This window comes from Sceloporus occidentalis, unplaced genomic scaffold, assembly GCF_023333645.1.
Source record: "Sceloporus occidentalis isolate IW3139 unplaced genomic scaffold, rSceOcc1.0.p SCAF_164, whole genome shotgun sequence".
NCBI lineage: Eukaryota > Metazoa > Chordata > Lepidosauria > Squamata > Phrynosomatidae > Sceloporus > Sceloporus occidentalis.
Genome location: NW_028317144.1, coordinates 46,116 through 64,184, shown reverse-complemented (window position 1 = coordinate 64,184; position 18,069 = coordinate 46,116). Strand labels below are relative to the sequence as shown.

The 18,069-nt window shown below is 36.7% G+C and overlaps 1 protein-coding gene across 1 annotated transcript in view; it reads left to right on the top strand.

The window, feature by feature from the left end:
* The window catches only part of LOC149279479 (von Willebrand factor A domain-containing protein 8-like), a gene marked incomplete at its 3' end in the record, with an annotated part of 134,341 nt that overhangs the window by 72,471 nt on the left and 43,801 nt on the right, over positions 1-18,069 (top strand). The window contains exons 19-29 of the mRNA XM_089501115.1: positions 560-666; positions 3,048-3,119; positions 4,062-4,138; positions 7,706-7,781; positions 8,534-8,669; positions 9,330-9,449; positions 9,939-10,144; positions 11,419-11,570; positions 15,730-15,838; positions 16,342-16,480; positions 16,867-17,069. Of these exons, the coding sequence (XP_089357241.1) occupies positions 560-666; positions 3,048-3,119; positions 4,062-4,138; positions 7,706-7,781; positions 8,534-8,669; positions 9,330-9,449; positions 9,939-10,144; positions 11,419-11,570; positions 15,730-15,838; positions 16,342-16,480; positions 16,867-17,069 (1,397 nt within the window). The remainder of the gene's footprint in view (positions 1-559; positions 667-3,047; positions 3,120-4,061; positions 4,139-7,705; positions 7,782-8,533; positions 8,670-9,329; positions 9,450-9,938; positions 10,145-11,418; positions 11,571-15,729; positions 15,839-16,341; positions 16,481-16,866; positions 17,070-18,069) is intronic.

Genomic DNA, 18,069 nt, shown 5'->3' with positions numbered 1-18,069 from the left:
ATGATAAATGTAATTATATAGATAGTCTCGCTTTTTTGTTAATTGTAGAATTTTGAATCAATATTAGTATGTTACGTAAGTGTTACTTAAGTACAGCGCCCTGAGGTTTCTTGGCTCTCCCTGATATCTGAGTTAGTGATGGACAACTTATTATTATTATACTTTATTTATAAAGCGCCGACAGATTCCACATCGCTGTACAAAGAAAATGATACAGATAACGACAAGTACAATACAGCAATTGACATACAGATACAAGAGGAATGAAGGGCCCTGTTCCCGCTGGAACTTACAATCTAGGTGTAACTCTATCCTCTATCCAGGTTAGAAAGTAGATTCGCTTATATGGGAAACTGCACCCTCATTCAATATTATAACGCCTGCAGGTACGCATATGTGGTAGTTTCTAATGTGTGTCAATGACTTTAATTTCAGTTCTTTGACAACCTTTGTTGTGCATTGGTAGGAATGACCCTGTAGTAGCAGTAGCGTTCTTTAATGAAATTTTCCCGTTAAGCTCAGTACAACACTAATTATTCAAAATGTACCTTGTTTTTAGGTGAAATCAAATCGGGCATTCTGCGGGTTGGCAGTGTTACGGTGCCTGTATTTCATCCAGACGAGAAGATAAAAGTTCCCGATGTTCTGTTTTATGAAAACACACAGGTAACTAATAAACTATTAAACTGTATGCTTCACTCAACCTTGAACACAGGTGTACGGCATGAATGAAGAATAGCTTTGCAGACAATGCTTGCGTATTCAGAGCAAGGCACAGTTATCCAGTCTTTGTAATTGAACCAATGAGAAATAAAATTATATGCTTTATAACCTTGTTTAACGGTATATTTGATCCACGTATTTACATTTCTCATCATTATTCTGATCATGAAACTATTGTATTGACTTTTAGCAGATCAAAATAGTTAAATGAACAGATTTTGTGATAAATCGTCAGCTCTTTCTATCAGCTGAAAGGGTGCAATGCCCCAAAAGGCAGAAAACACTCTTGGCGGATGTGTATTGTTGTACATGGTGACTGCCCGCTGCATCATGCTACGGTCTGCCTTCTTCTTCAAGAGTGCCATCAACATTTCCAGATGCAGTCCCGCAAATCCCTTAATCCGGCAGTGACTACATTGCCTACACTCTGGGACATTTCATTAAACCGATTTAGCACATCATGTAATCCTAAATCAATAGACATCTGAGAACATGCAGTGGAAAGTTTCTGTTCTGGCCATAGGTAGGGCAAAAGGTTATGTATGTAGTTATCAGCGTGTGGCTGGCAAGCTTGTTAAAATACAACGCACAGCGTTAATCGTGTCTGGCTGCCACGAAAAGGGTTTATTTATTTATGGTTTTTGCCCTTGTGCAATAGAGTGCAACTGATTGGATTTTTGTTTTAAGAAAGGGGATCAGAAATGTAGCACAGATCTTGATGATAGTTTATTGATTTTGGCGAAGATAACCGCGTCTATTGTCTGCACTGACAAGTATTATTTTTCTAAAGTCTTTGGCTGACCTACTTCCACATGACCTGTTTCCAGTTTCTCCACTTGATTTGAGATAAAGAGATGTGGGGGGGGGGGGTGTACCAAATCAATGCATTTTGTGCTTTGGCCACATAACTCATTTTAAAATATGAATGCATGCAGCTAAGCCTACTAATTTGTTTATCTTAGCGTGACATTGTGCTCAAGGTAATAAAGTGATCAGAAGGGAGCAAGAAGTGGGTCAACACACATTGTGTACACGCTTTGTAGAAGTAGCTGCAACGTCTCGCTTGCAAGTCAGAGGTCTTAATCAACTTTCCGGAGTGAATAAGGAAATCTGGGATTTCTTCTCCTGCTTGCACATAAGAATGTAGATTTTTTTGTATGTACGTATTTATATATTATGAGATACATTATACTATGGAAGTTTTTGATACAATTAAGTCTTTAGGCTCTAGTTTTACCCATGCTCTAGGTGACCCAGCTCAATGCTCTTTGGCTGGGATGGACTATATTGATGGAAATGTCGTGTAAAATTTAAATGTCAACTTTTAATACCCCAGATAAGTCCCTGTATAAGCTAATGATTATCGCAAGATTTAGGATTGGTTTCTAGAATTTGTTATGGAAATAAACATAGGGAAATCTCTCTCATTTTATTGTTTCATCTAAATGTTTCATCTCATAAAGCATATCAGTGGCTGCTTTTGTGTCGCGTGGCAATTAGTGTTAGGAGTTGAGATGTGAGTTTGGAGGATTTGCAGTTTCCTGGAATGGGGTATAAAGGGCCATCCCTGACCAATGTATCTGCAACAATGGCTGAACTGGCCCCTAATAATGCATAGTTTAAGCAGACAGGTGACATTTAAGTAATATCAGCACTTAAAATATGCCGTTTCTATAGAGCCATGCAAGCTGTAATTCAGGCAACAAATGCAGTATCGGAGAGGATAAAGCCAATATAGACTAAAGTGCACATAACAGCCCTAAAATGGCATTTAAAAAATCAACACCTGTATTTTAGCCTTCCAGGTCACTTCTGGGTCACGTCATGCATTCGTGTACCTCGCAGCTCAGTGATCCAGTTGACATTTGTCCAATGAGCACTCCATATAATATTTATTTATACCAAAGCAGCAAATAATTTATGGAAATTACAAACTGGAAAGCAGTCTGACATTGTCCATTTAGCTTACACTCGTGACTACTCCAGTACTCTGTAGAGCAGAAATAACCATTACAAATTTTAAGATTTACTGTGCTGATAAAGTATCAGACTTTAATAGTGTGATAGTAACCACACTGTAATAATAAATAGACCCTTGTATAATGTATTTTTGTTTAAACTGACAAATATAAAAAACATATATTATATTAGTTGTCTCCTTTCCAAGTTAAAAATAATATAAGTATTTTTTGTCAATAATTGATTGATGGTGGTAAGGTTTCTAAGCCTAGTGTTAGGAAAATCATTATGAGCTGTTGATCCTGTAGTACGGCATGATTTGCTAACACAGAGTGTGTTTTAATAGCTGTCATGTATATTTGCAGCACATGATGGTGATGGAGGACATGCTTAAAGATTTCTTACTAGGAGAGCATCTATTGCTGGTTGGAAACCAGGTGAGTTGAACAATACATTTTGAATCCGATGGCATATATGTGTGTATACATTATTATAGGTGTGTGTGTATATGTGTGTATATATATAATTTGTAACTGAAAAGATGAAGATCACAGCATTAAGCACAGCTGTCATGTGGAACGAGGACCACCTCCTCCCTTGTGCCCTGGTCTTTTTTACTACACGTGGTCCTGCAGTACCGTTACAGATTCACTGACAAAGAGAGGTGCAGAGCCACTTATCTTTCTTCATTATCCTGGCCTCCCTGTAAACGCAACCAAAAGGGCGGGGCTTCAGGGCACACCCTCTCCAATCGATTGGAGGCACAAGGGTGAGGATGTGGCTCGAGGCTCTGGATTTGCTGAAAAAAGAGATGCCTTTCTGCACCTCTCTTTCTCAGCGAATCATATGCATTATTCTGGCCTCTCTGTGCACTTCCGCAAAAGAGGAAGCAGTACTGCACGGCAAGGTGACATGGAAGTGGTCAGAGAAGAAGAAGGGAAACATTCAGAGAGAGCGTGACTCTAACAGAACCTAAATGGGAGAGAGTGAGTGTAAGAACGTGAATGAGAGAGTGCAAAAGAGCATGATTGAAAGTGAGATACAACGAATTTCGTTTCCGGATGTAAAATGCCTTCATTTTCATCCAAACTAAAAGGGCTGGAAACTAAATTTGTTGTCTGAAAACTAATGGGCCAAAAATGAAATCCGAATCTTTTTTGATCCATTTGCACAAGTCTTTTATCCAGTGTCTTTCCACAGAAGCACCCAGACCATGTAGAATACATTATTATATTATTATTAGCAATTGATACATCATACCATCTTTATTCAATTTTAACACCCATCTGTATTGACACTGATTTCATTCTTTAACCTCAGAGAAAGTTTTCATTGAAATTTGTTTGATAAAACGTGGATTTTTTTTTATTTATTAACAGGGTGTTGGAAAAAACAAGATAGTTGACAGATTTCTACATCTTTTAAACAGACCAAGGGAATATTTGCAGCTCCACAGGCAAGTATGAGAATGTACATGTATAATGAATGATACAGGTGTGTACCTTTTAAATAAGGTGACATACTTCTTCCTAAATTGGAATGAACTTCCAAAACCTCCTGAACAAAGCCACACCCCCAAATATGTGGGAGCTCTGGTTAGCCAACCCTTGAGTGTTTCCTGGTATGATTGGTTCATTATTACTTGTTAAAATATTATCATTATATATATATATATATTATATAATCATATATTTAGGAGGTAGACAGCTAACCGGTTATTGGGACACAAGTGCATTAATACTCCCTTTACGATGCTCATTTAATAGCATTTGCCAAACTAAAAACATAAGTATGGTTTCCCATTGTACATCGTTTTTATATTCAAACATGTTTTAGTTACTGTTATTACATATAGCAATATATATATATATATATATATATAATAAATAGGCAGAATACATTTTATTAAGTAATAAATTATTCTCATTACCAGTTACCAGAAAAAAGACAGAATAATCACATACCAAATTTGTACATATAATTAGACTTCATATTTTTCATAAAATAATTGCTGCTTGATTTAATTATGTTGATTTATTTTTTATATCTGGCAACCATTAAGTTACTATACCAGTCATGTTAAACAAATATATAATGTTGGAATGGAATAGAATTCTAACCTTTAATTTCACACATTTTCTAATATCTATTATTTGTTTTCACTTAATTAAATACACATTTAGTTTTAAGTTGTGAGAACATTTTAACATCTTCTGTGCCATTCAACAGCAAGACAGCAACGTTAAACCCAGGGCAGTTCATTGCACGAATTTGTCAGCCCTGTACTGCGTTGTATATTTTTAGCAATTCATAGTCTTTATCGGTTATTAACGTCACAGATGGGAGATAAAAATTATATGTGGGCTTGCCTAAATCTTGTGTATACAGCTCTGGAACGGTCGGTGGTAAAGTGCAGAACAAGGAAAATAGAGTTTGAAGTCCAGGGGAACCAAGCACTTATCGTACTGAGCACAGAGATCAGAATAATTTACTAATTGACTGCATGCTGGCACAGGTCTTAAAAGGAACACTTACGACTTTACAGGTGTCGTATCTAAATTTTAACCAAAAAAAGCTGTGCGTGATACATTATGTGCCAAAATGCAGCATTCCGCTTCCATTTAGCCATCAGACTTCTTTATGTTTAATTACTTGCCTTTTCAGACACAATCGAGCAAACTGTGTGTTGCAAATTGAATGAAGAATTAGTGAATATGTTTGTTACTGCTTTTCTAATTGTGCTATATGTGTATTTGTTTTTCCGGTCCTCAATTTTTAAGTAGCTATTTCCAGATCTTTTAAAATCAAATAAAAATCTAATTGGCTTTTTTTTTTTTTTATCTGTTTACGAGCTGCTCTCATTGCAAATTATATTTATTCTTAAAATGTTAATTTTATCTCCTTATATATTAGAATCATTACAAAATCCAATTACCTCTGTTAAATAAGATCTTTTAAAATGACCCTTTGAGCTGAAATGGATTTTTAGAATTATACTTAATTAAAGTGTCAGTTTAAAGACACTCATCTCGCCCGGATTGCTATGAGACTTCCGAGGCACCAGCGTTTCTCGACAGTGTGCTAAGTAGTTGTAACTGGAAGAGACTTGAATGCAGAGCTTCTAACAAGTCAGGGTGGCCAGCAAACCAGCTAAAAACATATATTAACACAATGTATAAGCAATCCTAATTTCCCAGCACACCAACATAATTATCTTATTATTACATCTTATTGTCCATTTTTACGTTTTTGTAACTCGTGTAAGCTAGTAAAAATGTGCTGTACAAAATAAGTTCCAAGCAGCTGTGGTTTATCCATTACACACAATAGCCGTGTGCCTAGGGGACCCATGCCCTGGGTAGCCCATGTGCACTAATATGCACTAAATAGGGTAACGTTATACTACCCAATAGTACAAGGGCAGCAGCTCTCACCTCATCTGAGCAGTAGGGGAACCATCTACTTGAGAGATAAGGAGATTTGTTTGGTGAGAGTGCATGTATGTATGTATGTAAATAATCGTTATATGTGTCTGTGTGTGTATTGTGCTCAGGGGGTTCACAAGAATGTGCCTCTACTTTGGCCAGAAAGCTAGCAGGAGACTAGGGGCTTTCCTAGAGGTCACTGCGCAAGCTTTGAAACCCCAGGGCCTTATTCTAGATGGGGGGGCTAGAACCGATAGATGGTGGTGGGGACCAATAGATTAAGGTCTACCAGCCACACCAAAAAGGCCTTTTGTCTTTGGAAATACCAAGTGCCGCTTTTTGCTTCCATACCCATGGTTACATGGCCTCTCTCGGCAGCCGCCATATGAAAATGAAGAGGCTATGAGTAAGGAATGGAAAAGCGACACACCTTGTGTCCTTATACACATGTCTTAGACACGTCCATATTGGTATAAGTGTGCCCAGAAGTTATTTCTGCATTGTTCCTGAGAATCCACATAATGGATAGTTTTCTATTACTTATATAACTAGTTATAGTTATATTAAATTTGTTAAAATTCACTTAGCCGTAACAAAAGTCAGTGCAGAGTCATGTTGATATTTCTGTAACAGATTGGAAGTGCGGGCAGCCAAGTCTGTGTATCTAAATTCTTAAATTGAATGTCAAATATAAATACAGATGGACAAGAATCTCTTTGGAATTAAAAGCCTAAAATACTGTGAATGATCATTCCCCATCTGCTTATTGAAATCTGTGCCAAGAAATAGATTGAAAACATGAAAATGCTCAGTTTTTACGCTGTATTTTCTCGTGTTGGGAACAAATTAGTCTTGCCTGAATTATTTCTTCAGAATGTATCCATGTAACTAGAAGGCTGACAAAGGTGCTGCTGTTTGCCTGTTGTCGTTAGACAATCGCGGCTAATATTTTGAAAAGTTGGTTGTGTTGTTCAGCCATCCCTCTAATCTATCTTTGGATATACCTGTACTGCAGCAAGGTGCAGCCTCACCCCTTGGTAGGTTTAAAGGAGAACCATCACAGTCAACGATTTTAGCTAAATTAATTTGTTAAAGGTGCCGTCCCACTTAGTCAACGTTGCATACATTGGTATGTTAAATAAACAAACTTTACCACAGCTCTCATTTTATCCTTCCTTCTTAAGGCTTAATCCCATAATGCCATAAACTTTTAAGATACCTTTTCAGTTTATATAGGAATGACATACTACTGTCCAAACAGCTTCACCAATGATGAATGCATATTAAAGTATATGGTAAGATCTTAAACAAGCATTCTTTACCTGCACAAAACCTACTTGTCAGCTGAAGACTGAATCTGCAGTTCACCACCCTTTGCATTCTTCCTAGTTCTTGCCACTGTTTGTAAATGCATTATTTTTATTATTATTATTATTTTTATTTTTTTGTTTTGTTTTTATGGAAACAACCTATAGGTGTTTACTTTTTCTCAGTTAAGTGTTCCTGGCAAGATTATGATTAAGGCAAAATGACTTAACTGGAATTATAATCTTGGGTTGCCAATGTATGTTGGTAAAGTTTCAATATTTTTTCTACAGGGATACAACGGTACAGAGCCTTACTTTACAGCCATCTGTGAAGGAGGGTATCATTGTATATGAAGACTCACCACTGGTATGTAGCGAATGCTAAGATAGTTAGTCAGGGCCACAAACTGAGAAGCACATGCCATATTAAATGTTTGGCCAGGAAAAGATCAGCAATGTCTTGCACCCACAAATTCCCTAAATTAAATTTAGAGTGTGGTGATAAAGGTACAATTTTAGATTTGCAAAAGATTCCCAACGAAAAAGCAGCTTAAGCAGATCTATTTTGTGCTTTACGACAGCAGAGCGTTTTTATTGCAACATAGTAATCAAACCTGTACCAAGTAGCCCCTCTTTGTGTCAACAACTGCCAGTAAGATTCTACAAGACTAAAGGAATTGTTATGGCTGTGATTTGGGAATAACGTTGCAGTACAGTCACAGAATAGCTTAAACTGCATCCTCATTAAATCGAAATATTTTCATTATTACTGGATATTATGGTATAAAATAATTCATTTCATTAAAAAATTGGCTCCAACATGTCATATAAAAATTTCACATTTTTAAAACATTTGTAATACTGAAACATATCTGAAGTTGCTAATTTATTTTGTTTCACATATGCAGTAAATACAAAATTGGACAAAGGGCAGATATGTTTCAGACTTATACAACGCTTATACTGTAAATTCAGTTTGTTTTTGATCTCACAGATCTGCTACTACTACTACTACTGACTCGTGAACTGTTCCATGTTTGCAGACATCAGTTAGATTCAACAAAATAACGGGAATTAGAGAACTGTGTCCAAGATACTAACGCTTGGTTTCATTTCTAGGTAAAAGCAGTCAAAAGAGGACACATCCTGGTTATTGACGAGGCAGATAAAGCACCCACAAATGTCACGTGTATTTTAAAAACACTTGTGGAAAGCGGGGAAATGATTCTATCTGATGGAAGGAGACTTGTAGCCAGTAAGTAATCAAGTTTCCATGGAGGAAACAAGGCTTAGGTTGGCATATCATGGGCTGGCATCAGTCATTGGACTGCTTAAATAGGCGGTTCAGCTCTTAATAGACTGGTTGGGCACATTACCTCTTCTCGTCTTTAGAAATATAACTCCCACTTGTGCTTAGTTGAATTCTTTTATAAACAATAACATTTAGATACATTTATACATAAGCCAAAAGAGGCTCTTGGTTTTTTAAATGTAAATTCCTTGACAGAATGTACAGTAAGTCTGTCTTCCTAGAGAAGACGCCTATATTATAAATATTGGATTCTAGTGTTTTATTTAGCAATTTTAATGTTTAACAGTCATAGCCTAATGCTTTGTTAAACATTATACAGTATCCTATAATACAATATAATGTTGCAATCCCTATCTCACCACTGGTCCATATTCTAATTCCAAATACACAGTGTATAATAACTTGAAAGGGCGCTCTTTATTGTTGACACAAGTTGGGGAGAATCCGTTGTACATGCCAGCTAATGGCTGTGTTACTTTTCCGGGAGAAATACTTGTTTTTTCTTTCTTATGACTACACGTGCCCTGTGTGTAGCCCTTGTAGCAATTTTTCTGAAATACATTGTGCCAGTAATACTGAACCACAAAAACTGTTGTTTCGTAGATCCTTCACATACGGATAAAAGACCAAACGTGATAGCCATTCATCCTGATTTCAGAATGATTGTACTGGCAAACAGACCTGGGTTTCCTTTCTTGGGGAACGACTTCTTTGGGGCAATAGGTAAGCTGTCAATTAACTTTCATGTGTTTACAAGGAGCGTCACAGGTTCAAATCCCGGCAGGGTTAATTCAGACCTTCATCCTTCCGGGGTCGATAAATGACTACCTTCAAGTATGTAATAATGATATCTATTACTCAGCTGCCAATTTAGTTATTTCGGAGAGTGTGCGCTAAAAAACACTTTGGGTGCCACTGGGAGAAAGGTGCTATATAAATACTTAAACTGGTATTATTATTATTTCCTCAGTATGCTAAAAATATTTACATTTAGCAACTAACTGTTCCTGTATTCTGGGGTGTTTCATAAAAAAAGGTAGCCTTCCATCCCTGAGGACCCATAGGACTTTTTTTTCGACATTGTTGACCAATCTTGAGAGTATGTTTGTTATATAGTGAGGCCTACATGCTATCATATACAATGTTGAAATAAAAAGAATGACTGTAAAATAAAATTTCTGATACTTCTAATGTTTTGGTTGCGTTTCTTAGGTGATATATTTAGCTGCCATGCAGTAGACAATCCATTGCCTCAGTCTGAGCTTGCTATGCTCAGACAGTATGGACCGAATGTTCCTGATGCAGTATTAAACAAGCTTGTTGCGGCTTTTGGAGAATTGAGAAGCATGGCAGATCAGGGGATCATCACCTACCCATATTCTACCAGAGAAGTGGTCAATATAGTAAAACATTTACAGGTAACATATGCACTGAGAGCACATAACTAATTTGGATATTCTGTATGTATAAAAGCTGTGTTGTTGTTTTGTGTCTTTAACACTGATGTCATAAGTTTACAGACCCTTTATTTGGAAAAAAAAACCTTAGGGTATATAATAAGGCAATAATAAAGACAAGCAGTTTATTTGTTCTTCAGAATTCATAAAGTGTGTTTTTAAGCACCCTTTTCTCTTAGTTACATTGTTACTGTGGTGAAATATTTCATCACTGATTTATTTATATAGGACCAGTTTAGACCATCTTGCAGGTGCATCCCACTGAGGAGGACCCTTCATAATAATTAATAAACCAAGGAGTTGAAATTTTCTGCTAACTCACAGTTTAATGAATACATATTTAATCCTCTTTAAGATCTTGATATCTTCAAATAAAATGTAAATGTTGCGAGTCAGTTCTGATCCCTAATACAGTAATATGCATCTAAAATAATGTCTGGATAGCATTCACTATGGGTGTTTTTGATGAACAGACCACATCACTGCCATGGCTCTTGTCTATATACCAGTGTCAATTTAATATAACACTGCAGTAATTTGTGTACTTCGAGAAGGGACACAAGATATTTTAATGTGCCCCCAATCACTCCATGTAGTGTCAGCATTTGTAATGTGCCTTCTGAAAATCCTTAAGTCGTCATTAATCCTTCAGTCATCACAGATGTCTGTCTGCATATCATTGTGTTTTACACTGAACACCCTGTCTATTTTTATACCTTGGAATAAGGAACATGGACATGCGTCCATGTGTTCAGCTGCTTCAGTTTATAAATAGCTCATGACATCCCAGTAGTGATCATATTCAACTCCTGAAAATATTGATGGTTATTGAAGCAGTGACTTAATATACACAAGGAAGGTTTTTCTCTAGCAACACATTTTTTCAGTTGATTACTTCTTTAAAAAAACAACAAAACTTGAAAATAAAAATATCAGTATAGGTGTTACCTTTAATCAGTATGGATGTGTCGCTTGCTGTATTGGTGGATTTGTTTTCAACACTAATCCAATTCCAGAAATCAATAGAAAATAACTTGGATGTATGTTTCAAGAAATCTACAGTAACAGCTTGATAGACACACACAGCCCAGAAAACCTGAAGCCTAAATACTGTCTTTGCATGGTGTATATACATATTACGTTTCATGTATTGTCTAATGTGTCGAGGGTAGAAAGAGCATGTTATTTACATTCAGCTTTCGGTAGATTTCTAAAAATATATATATTTCCTCTAGAAATTTCCAGATGAAGGGTTGGCTAACGTCGTCCGAAACGTTTTTGATTTTGATTCCTACAACCAAGAAATGCGTGAAATTGTGATGAACTCTTTACACAAGCATGGCATACCGATTGGAGCCAAGCCAACCAGTGTCCAGCTGGCAAAGGAGTAAGAAGCGCGTTTCCTAAACATTCCTCGTTCATTGACTTCTGTCTCTATGACTGTGTGTCAGTGGATGAATGATGCCCTGTACAACTATTATTTCTAGGAAACTACAACACATTTTAGTTATTAATGTAAATTCTAGGTGCTACCATTAATAAAAGGGCATCACTATTTCTCTGTGTGCTTGTGTTTTATGTCTTTCATTTTATATATTTATATACCGTACTGTATACTATTTAAATTCTCTTAAAAAATCAGAAATGTCCTCCTGTTGTAAATCATTATTTTACAAGTAGTTAATCCTCCTCCGATGTAGTCCATGTTCACATAGATACAACTTTACAAAAGGCATACTATCTTAAACTGATTGTCAGTATGCTTAGGATACTTAAAGGTGCTGTTCCACCTGCTCTACTGTATTTAACATGTTGAAAGCAAAATGCAATGTTAGAAGCATCATCTTTAGAACCCTTCCCAGATATACGCTTTTAATCATATAAAATAATTTTGCCAGGATCACTTAACTGTCATGTGACACAAAGCTGACGAAATATGAAAATGGCAACTTAAACATTTCTGTAATGTTTGTATTCCATTAAAAGGACAGGTCTTCTATTGTTGATTTGAGTAACATCTTAGAGATATATTTATCTACGTGTAACAGCACCTTTAGGCTATCATCGCATGCTACAGGGGAAAAGGTGTGACAAAACGTTAGTTAATTTAGACGGCGCTTCATACAATACATATAATCAGAGTTTGGCAAAACTAGAATTGACAGGCCAAGACAAGGCGATGCATTAGGTAAAGAGGGCCCCATTTGTAAGCTTACATATAATCCTTGTGTTTTGCTTGTCTCTGCCACAAAAAGGTATTTTTTGTATGTGAAAAAAGTTGATAAAGCTCTGTGAATAACTTTTGTGTTTGTGGAATTATAGTAAATGTTTTTCCCTACAAGAAAGCACATAAATGCTGATACTGGTTTACACCGATCTTTTATAGAATAAAGTTGGGAAATGTCTCCCTTTTTCCTTTAAGTAAAATACAAATGTTTTCTAAAAGTTCTGTGAACCGGTAGCATGTGGCTGTCATTTATTTTAACTGTTGTACCATGTGGCATGCATCACCTGTTCATACTTTTACCTTTTTTAATAAGTTATATGGATCCATGCCCTGATTTCCTTCTCAGATTATAAAATATATACTTGGCCAGTTACCAGATAATTTTGTATTCCCCTTATTATGAGTCATAGCGTGCAATAAATATTTTAAATATCCTCCACTCCTCCAGTTAAATTATATACTTTTGTTCCTGTGCTCCTTCTCTTAAAATTTCTCGGAACTAAATTGAAAACATAATTAATCTATTTTATTCATGTTTCTTTAGTCTATAAAACGTGCTGAATTTCCTCATTTTCACATCAGCATATTTTGAGAGTGCAATTCAGCTTCAACTAATTAAAACATTTTTTTGTAAACATTCATCAAAATCAACACTTAATTTTATTGGAAATCCGATTTGTAGTTCATTTACAAACATAATTGCAGCATTTAGTTAATATAGTTGACATATGGGACAATGCTTTCTAAATCACACATAATGAGTGATTGTAAGTGAATGGGCTATGATTGTTACTTCATACAAATACAGGTGACAGCAGACTGACATTATGGCATTATGTTTGCGGCTGTGTTATGTTGCAGGGTACTGATCTGGTTAATGCCATAAGGCAGGTCATGCTTTGACGTGGGTATAGATATGGGTATAGTTGTAGTCTTTAGTTAAAGTTATCATTTATTGGGCCAACATAGAAAAGGATGTCAAGTTTCATAAGCCTTTGGGACTTCAGAGGACTCTTCTTTATATTGCATTCTCTCTGAGACCTCTGAGATCACAAAAGTTTATGTAACTTTCCATGTTTTTCTGTGTTGGCCCAATAAAAGTTAACAACTTCAAATAAAGGCTCAATGTTCAGTTTGGCTAATAATGGCTTTATCCATGCTTCTTGGTAAAAACAGTTACAACTAGTCACTTACCAATTCCACTAAAGAAACATAGATTATTTAGTGGAATTATTATTCCTGAAATAAGACTCTCATCTTAAACAGTCCTTCATTACCCCAATGTATTAGCCTGTATCATATCTGATGGGAGGCTGTTCCAGAGCTGTAGCTAACTGTTTTTGCGCCCGAGGCAAGAATGAAAAAATGTGCCCCCTAGCTGTTTTTGTACAGAGGTTATTTTATTTACACTGTCCTTACACACACCTGTCCATAGACACACATATACACATACACGGTGCTTTTACACATACCTGCCCATTAACACATATATATGCATACACTTTGCTTAAACACACATACACGGTGCCTTTACACACACCTGTCCATAGACACACATATACACATACACGGTGCTTTTACACATACCTGCCCATAAACACACATATACACATACACTTTCCTTGCACACACCTGCCCATAAACACACACATACACTGCCCTTATACACAACTGTTCTTACACACCACCTTTAAACACACTTGCCCATAAACACGCATATACTGTACACATACATTGCCCTTACACAACCCTGCCTTTACACACACATATACACACACATCGGCTTACAAACATACAAATACCTACACTGCTCTTACGCACACACTGCCCATACACCAGCTTACAAACACACAAATATATACACATACACTGCCCTTACACACTGCCTTTACACACACGTGCCCATAAACACACATATACACATATACTGCTCTTACACAAGCCTATCCATACACACATGTATACACATACACTGCCCTCATACTCCTCTGCCTTTACACACACCAGCCTACAAACACACAAATACCTACACTGCCCATACACACACACTGCCCATACACACACACACCAGCTTACAAACACATAAATACACATATACACAGCCCTTACACCCCTTTCTCCCCATCTCTTACTTTTCTCACCTTCCATCATCTTCTATCTTCCATCCTGTCATGGGAGTGTGAGGTCTGTCACTCCAGGGCTCTGCTTTAGTACTCCCTCATCACTATGAGCCGGCTATTGATGCAGAGCGCTGGGGTGACGACATATCCCGGCGCTCTGTATCGTTTGACGATTCCCTGATAAGGGAGCACGGAAGCCGAGGTCTGAAGTGACAGACCTCACGCTCCCTGTTTGTTTCCTTTATTCGCCAGAATGTGGACAGACCACGGCTAACGCGTTTCGCAGACGGCCTACAGGTAAGCACGAAACGCGCTAGGAGGGGTCTGTCCACATTCTGGTGTCTGCTGAATACTCCAACATAAAACTTCTATCTTTTGGATAAATATACTTTACAGTTAAATGTGGCATCTCCCTCTAAACAGCAAAATAGAATCAATCTTTTTGAAGGTGGTAAACCAAAATGCTTTTAGACAACGATCAGTCCATGGAGCAGCCGGCCTAAAATAGCTCCTTGTTACTGTGATAACGTATAAAAAATGTAACAGCACGCATCCTGTATTAAAAGATTAGCTGGCCATGGAAAAAAAACAAAAATCCCTGCTTTTTCACTCATTATTTCAACAACACTTGTCTATAGCTTTAATGAATCTGCTATATCCAGAAGACTGTAGCCTTGTGCACAGTACATTTCAGAGAAAATGCAGGCTTCTTAGAACGGTAGCTGCATATTCTATTTCTTCATCTTTTATTTACCTAACCAGAAACTGTTACTTCATGGGCTAACTAAAGCCGGTCATCAAGATAGCAAGTGGTCAGAGAGAAAGAGCGGTCATCTGCAGGTCCAGCTTATCTCAGAACCAAGATGGAAAGACACACAGCTTTTCATCTTGTGTAAATAATAACTTTATTGTACAGTCATTTATACTGTATTTTTGCTGCAAGCACAATTTCTAAATCCTTTATACTTGTTTGTATATCTGGGACTCCAATGCTTGGACTGTCTTATGAGCTCTGGGGTTTTGCCTCTAAACAAATGCTTTGTTGCTTCTGATATCCTTGCACTGCTCCAAGAGGACCACCTGAAAATGAAAACAATATTATTAAATATTAATGTAATTTGTAACCATTAATATTAATTGATATTTAAGCATTTCTCTCTTGACAACTTATTTGCATATCCCTCTTACTGCTTTAACAGAATTCCACTTCCAGAGATCAGTTTTTTTGGCCATTGGACCATCTCTCAGTCTGGAAATGCTCGTCGAAAGCTGATGTGCCCAACAGAAACCAATCAACTTACCATAAAGGTTTGTTTTTTTGTTTTTTTTCTGTATTTAACTTATTTATTGAATGATCATCAAGTGTACAGAATCATTTTTATGTAAGATTGTTGTTAATATTGTGATTATTCATAATGCTAGTAACAAACGTCATATGGAGTCTATAAGCAGCCATCAGCCTATAATTTGCATGTTATGAAGGTACATCATTGTAACTACATATTGAGTGGTGGATCCGTGGAATTTCCTACTATTTGAGTATAACAATGTCCGAGAAAATCTTACTTATAAATAAGATTAAAACATTCCTGGATGAGTAGGTCACATAAATCCAGGGATCAAGGGGTTCACATTTTGTGTTTGAAAAGATATGCTTAATTATTTATTGGTGTCTCGTCATGATTAGTTTACATTATTGAGATGATCACTAGCTTGATGATACGGTCATAAGTATCTTCTAGGATCCTTTATTTTGCAGCGTTCTTCTATTTGAGCAAATTGAAATAAGGTTTCTTTTATTTTTCGTATAGGGTCCAGTTTACCTAAATATACAGGAATACTCACTGGAACGACATGAATCACGGTCTTTGAGTTTTACCGAGGAAATGGCCCACTGGCGGCTTCCTCTAAATGAAGTGGATATCGTGTGTGATGCCACTGTCTCCTCAGGTAATAACTTTACAGTATATCCAGATCACTGTAAGAAATATAGTTAATAGATATCTATATTTAGTCATATTCTAAGACTAAAGTAAGTTTGTTATTCCTGTGGCATAAAGTATTGAAGATATATGGTAACAAAATAATATGGTGCGTATAGGAAAGTCAACATGTAATGCTACCTGAAAATACTGCTGGCTAAGGACCTCATCCTATGGAGTATATTCACGAAATGAAGAGAAAAGGAGAGTTTGCAAAGCCCGTGTGTTGCACAAAGTGAAAGCATTTAAAAGAACAAGCTGATTTCACAACTGTGAAGCATATATTATTTTAAAGTTCAGTAAATCTTGGAGTATTATTTTTATATTGTTATATATATTTTTCTTTTTTCCCAGGAAATGAATCTGAGAGTACGCTGTATGTAGTTACATGCAATCCAGTATCATTGCACTTTGCAAAGGTACATGAGAATAACGGATACTATGTGGACCTATATGACATCTTCCCAAGAACGGTAGGCAGTATATGGCAGCCATTTGTGACTGCCGCCCCACTAGGACACCCACTGACTGGCCAAGTGGTCCTACACGAAGAGCAGGTAGGTTAAGTAAGAATTTGCCCTCATTGCTATACAGTAGAAATACTAATGATTTCTGGTTTTTATTGGTCTGGGGCGGACCTCAGATGGCAACTAAAGTGTTGGATATGTGTCCTTTAATTCACTCCGCATATTTTACAAATCTAAGCAAAAAAAGGTTTGTATAGATGTTTTGTTACTCTATAGAGTATTAATTTTGGTACCTTTTCAATGGGGGCATTTGAATTCCACGCTGAACCACCTCCTCCGCACACTTGAGTCATTGACTTGAATCTAATGAGGTAGTTGGCTGAGGTAAAGATCAACTAAGTCGTCTTTCCTGACATAATTATATAAAATCACAACCGAACCCTCTAGTTACTTAACATTTCTCCTCATTGTGTCTGATTTTCTTACTTAGGAGTAAAGAAATTAGTTTAATTCATTCTGGGTCATAGTTTTAAATGTTGTAAGCTAATTGAAAATGACTGTTGACGTCTCCATATTCAGCATGTCCGCTGTCTGTAATTGCATGCCTCCCTTCCTACTGTACCTTTGTGGGCCACAATAAATGTAATCCAAGACTAAAAGCAAAGCAGTGTTTTAATTTGATATACATTTAAGTATACCATACTTTTATTGATTATTCATAGTAGTTATGTTATTTTCCTCTCTTATGCCCCATCACTTTGACACCCATGTTAGAAGATTGTTCTCTTAAGAATTCCATTGGCCCAACACTAGTTTTTAGGAAATGCGGTAGGTAAAGTGGGAATTGGTCGCAACTACCAATAAACGTAAACATACAAAAGCAATATTATTTATTACATGTGCTTAGTGCTTACAAGAATTCCAGACATCACAGAGTCATCCAAAGGTTACTGCACTCCCAGTACAGAACAGACGCAATGATACCCTATTAAACTGTTTTCCCAACCCACTTAAAGAGCCTGCGTTTTGTTTCGCCATAGTCTGAACTGAATATAAAGTCCTAAAATTAAACACAGGCAACTTTCAACAT